The sequence below is a fragment of the Guillardia theta genome, assembly GCF_000315625.1.
Source record: "Guillardia theta CCMP2712 unplaced genomic scaffold GUITHscaffold_448, whole genome shotgun sequence".
Taxonomy (NCBI): domain Eukaryota; class Cryptophyceae; order Pyrenomonadales; family Geminigeraceae; genus Guillardia; species Guillardia theta.
This window is the reverse complement of record NW_005434238.1, coordinates 1,123-2,941: the sequence shown is the minus strand read 5'-3', so window position 1 is coordinate 2,941 and position 1,819 is coordinate 1,123. Positions and strand designations below refer to the sequence as shown.

General features: G+C 51.2%; 1 protein-coding gene across 1 annotated transcript; it reads right to left on the bottom strand.

Moving 5' to 3' along the window:
- Positions 1–1,391: 1,391 nt before the first annotated feature.
- GUITHDRAFT_42764 (hypothetical protein) lies at positions 1,392–1,670 on the bottom strand (the record flags this gene model as incomplete). The annotated part of the gene is made up of 1 exon (XM_005817929.1): positions 1,392–1,670. A coding segment is annotated over one exon (279 nt), but the record flags the coding sequence as incomplete, so codon positions are not given.
- Positions 1,671–1,819: the final 149 nt, after the last annotated feature.

Below are 1,819 nucleotides of genomic sequence, written 5' to 3'. Positions count from 1 at the left end.
AAGAAGGTGTTGCCAAGACAAACAAGAGTCCGAGCAAAGTGACTCTAGAGCAAGATGGCGTGATGGGTGCGAGGGAGAGATGCATGGGAGGAGAGAAAGGAAAGCAAGTGATCATTCAATTTATTGACTGAGCAAGAAGGACAAACCGGAGCAAACAAAGGAGGGGGAGGATAGAGCCAACAAACCCGCCTCAATAAAATACTAGGAAACGAAGGAGGCAGCGAAAACCGGCATTCAGGAGGAAGAGGTTGGAGGCCTTGTCTTGTCCAAGGGGAGGATGGATGAAGACATCGGGGGGGTTGGAATCGCGTCCATGAGAGAGGAAAGAGAGTGACTCAGTCGTCATGCTTCTGATGGTGGTCTTTGATAGCCACGTCAGCGGTCAGCACAAGACCAGATCCATTCCTCAGCACCACCCCCTCACCCACCACAGGGCCGAAGCCACCCCTCCACCATAGTCCATACACGCCAACTCTCATTAACGGGTAACCCGGTCTCACTCGATCCCTTGCCAGAGAAGACCTCGCGAGACATCCTAGTAGCCTATGACCTGTCTACACACCCGGGTGCTACCTAGCCTAACAGTCTGACCTGACTACGGGTACTCCTGAGCTCGGTCCTCGGCGTTGAGCCAAGTAGGTTGGCGAGTGTCTGCCGGTACACTCGGAGGACTGTTTACGAAGCGGCGGCTCTTGCACACAGTCGCTCGGAGCTTGCGGAGTTGTGTGACACTGGAATGAGTTTCAAAGTCTCAAAGACTTTGAAATTCTCGGGTCTGCTTTCAAAATCAGACTCGAGACTTCCGTGCGTCACACAACGTCGGTCCACTTGCAACAAGCTTGATTTCGATCCGTCATGACCCAGGAGTCTCAAGCCTCGTATACATGCCAACCATGTTGATCTCATGTCTGGTCAGTCATGATGTTTTCTGCAGTTTCTGTTTGTTGGTGTTTTTTTCGTTTCTGCTGCAAACTCGTGCAATCCCATCAAGTCTCGTTACACACATTCGGATGACTCTTCTCTTCAATCAGGCTCTCTCTCTAGCCGCAAGTTGTTTCAAGTCAGCCCTATCACTAGTATCCCAGCCACAATCTGTTTGATCGATCTTCGGATGCACTCTAGGAACAACAAGCCTCTCCCCAGCCAGATTGGTCGGTCGGATATCAGCTACACTGCGGACCGGACATGAAGTTGCCGGAAAACACTGGGAGGTACTAGTCGATTCCGAGTCTGACTGTTATTTCAAGTCTCTTGATCGTCAGCTTTGAGTAGGATCAAATCAGCAACTCCCAGGAGACTGCGATCGAGGGACGTGTTGATGTCACAGAGCTACTGGTGGCTAGCCTTACACATGAGAGACTGCCGGAGCTACTTGTGGATCGGTGAGCAAGCTCACTTGTGCATCGGTGAGCAAGCTCACTTGTGCATCGGTGAGCAAGCTCACTTGTGCATCGGTGAGCAAGCTCACTTGTGCATCGGTGAGCAAGCTCACTTGTGCATCGGTGAGCAAGCTCACTTGTGCATCGGTGAGCAAGCTCACTTGTGCATCGGTGAGCAAGCTCACTTGTGCATCGGTGAGCAAGCTCACTTGTGCATCGGTGAGCAAGCTCACTTGTGCATCGGTGAGCAAGCTCACTTGTGCATCGGTGAGCAAGCTCACTTGTGCATCGGTGAGCAAGATAAGACTGCACAACCTCTTCAAATGCCTTGAAACGGATGTTCCACCCTCGCGACAGCAATCTCTGGTTACAAGATCTTTACGGTTCAAGTATCATCTTTATAGATATCAAAAGCCGGCGCTTCTCCTCTATCACTACTT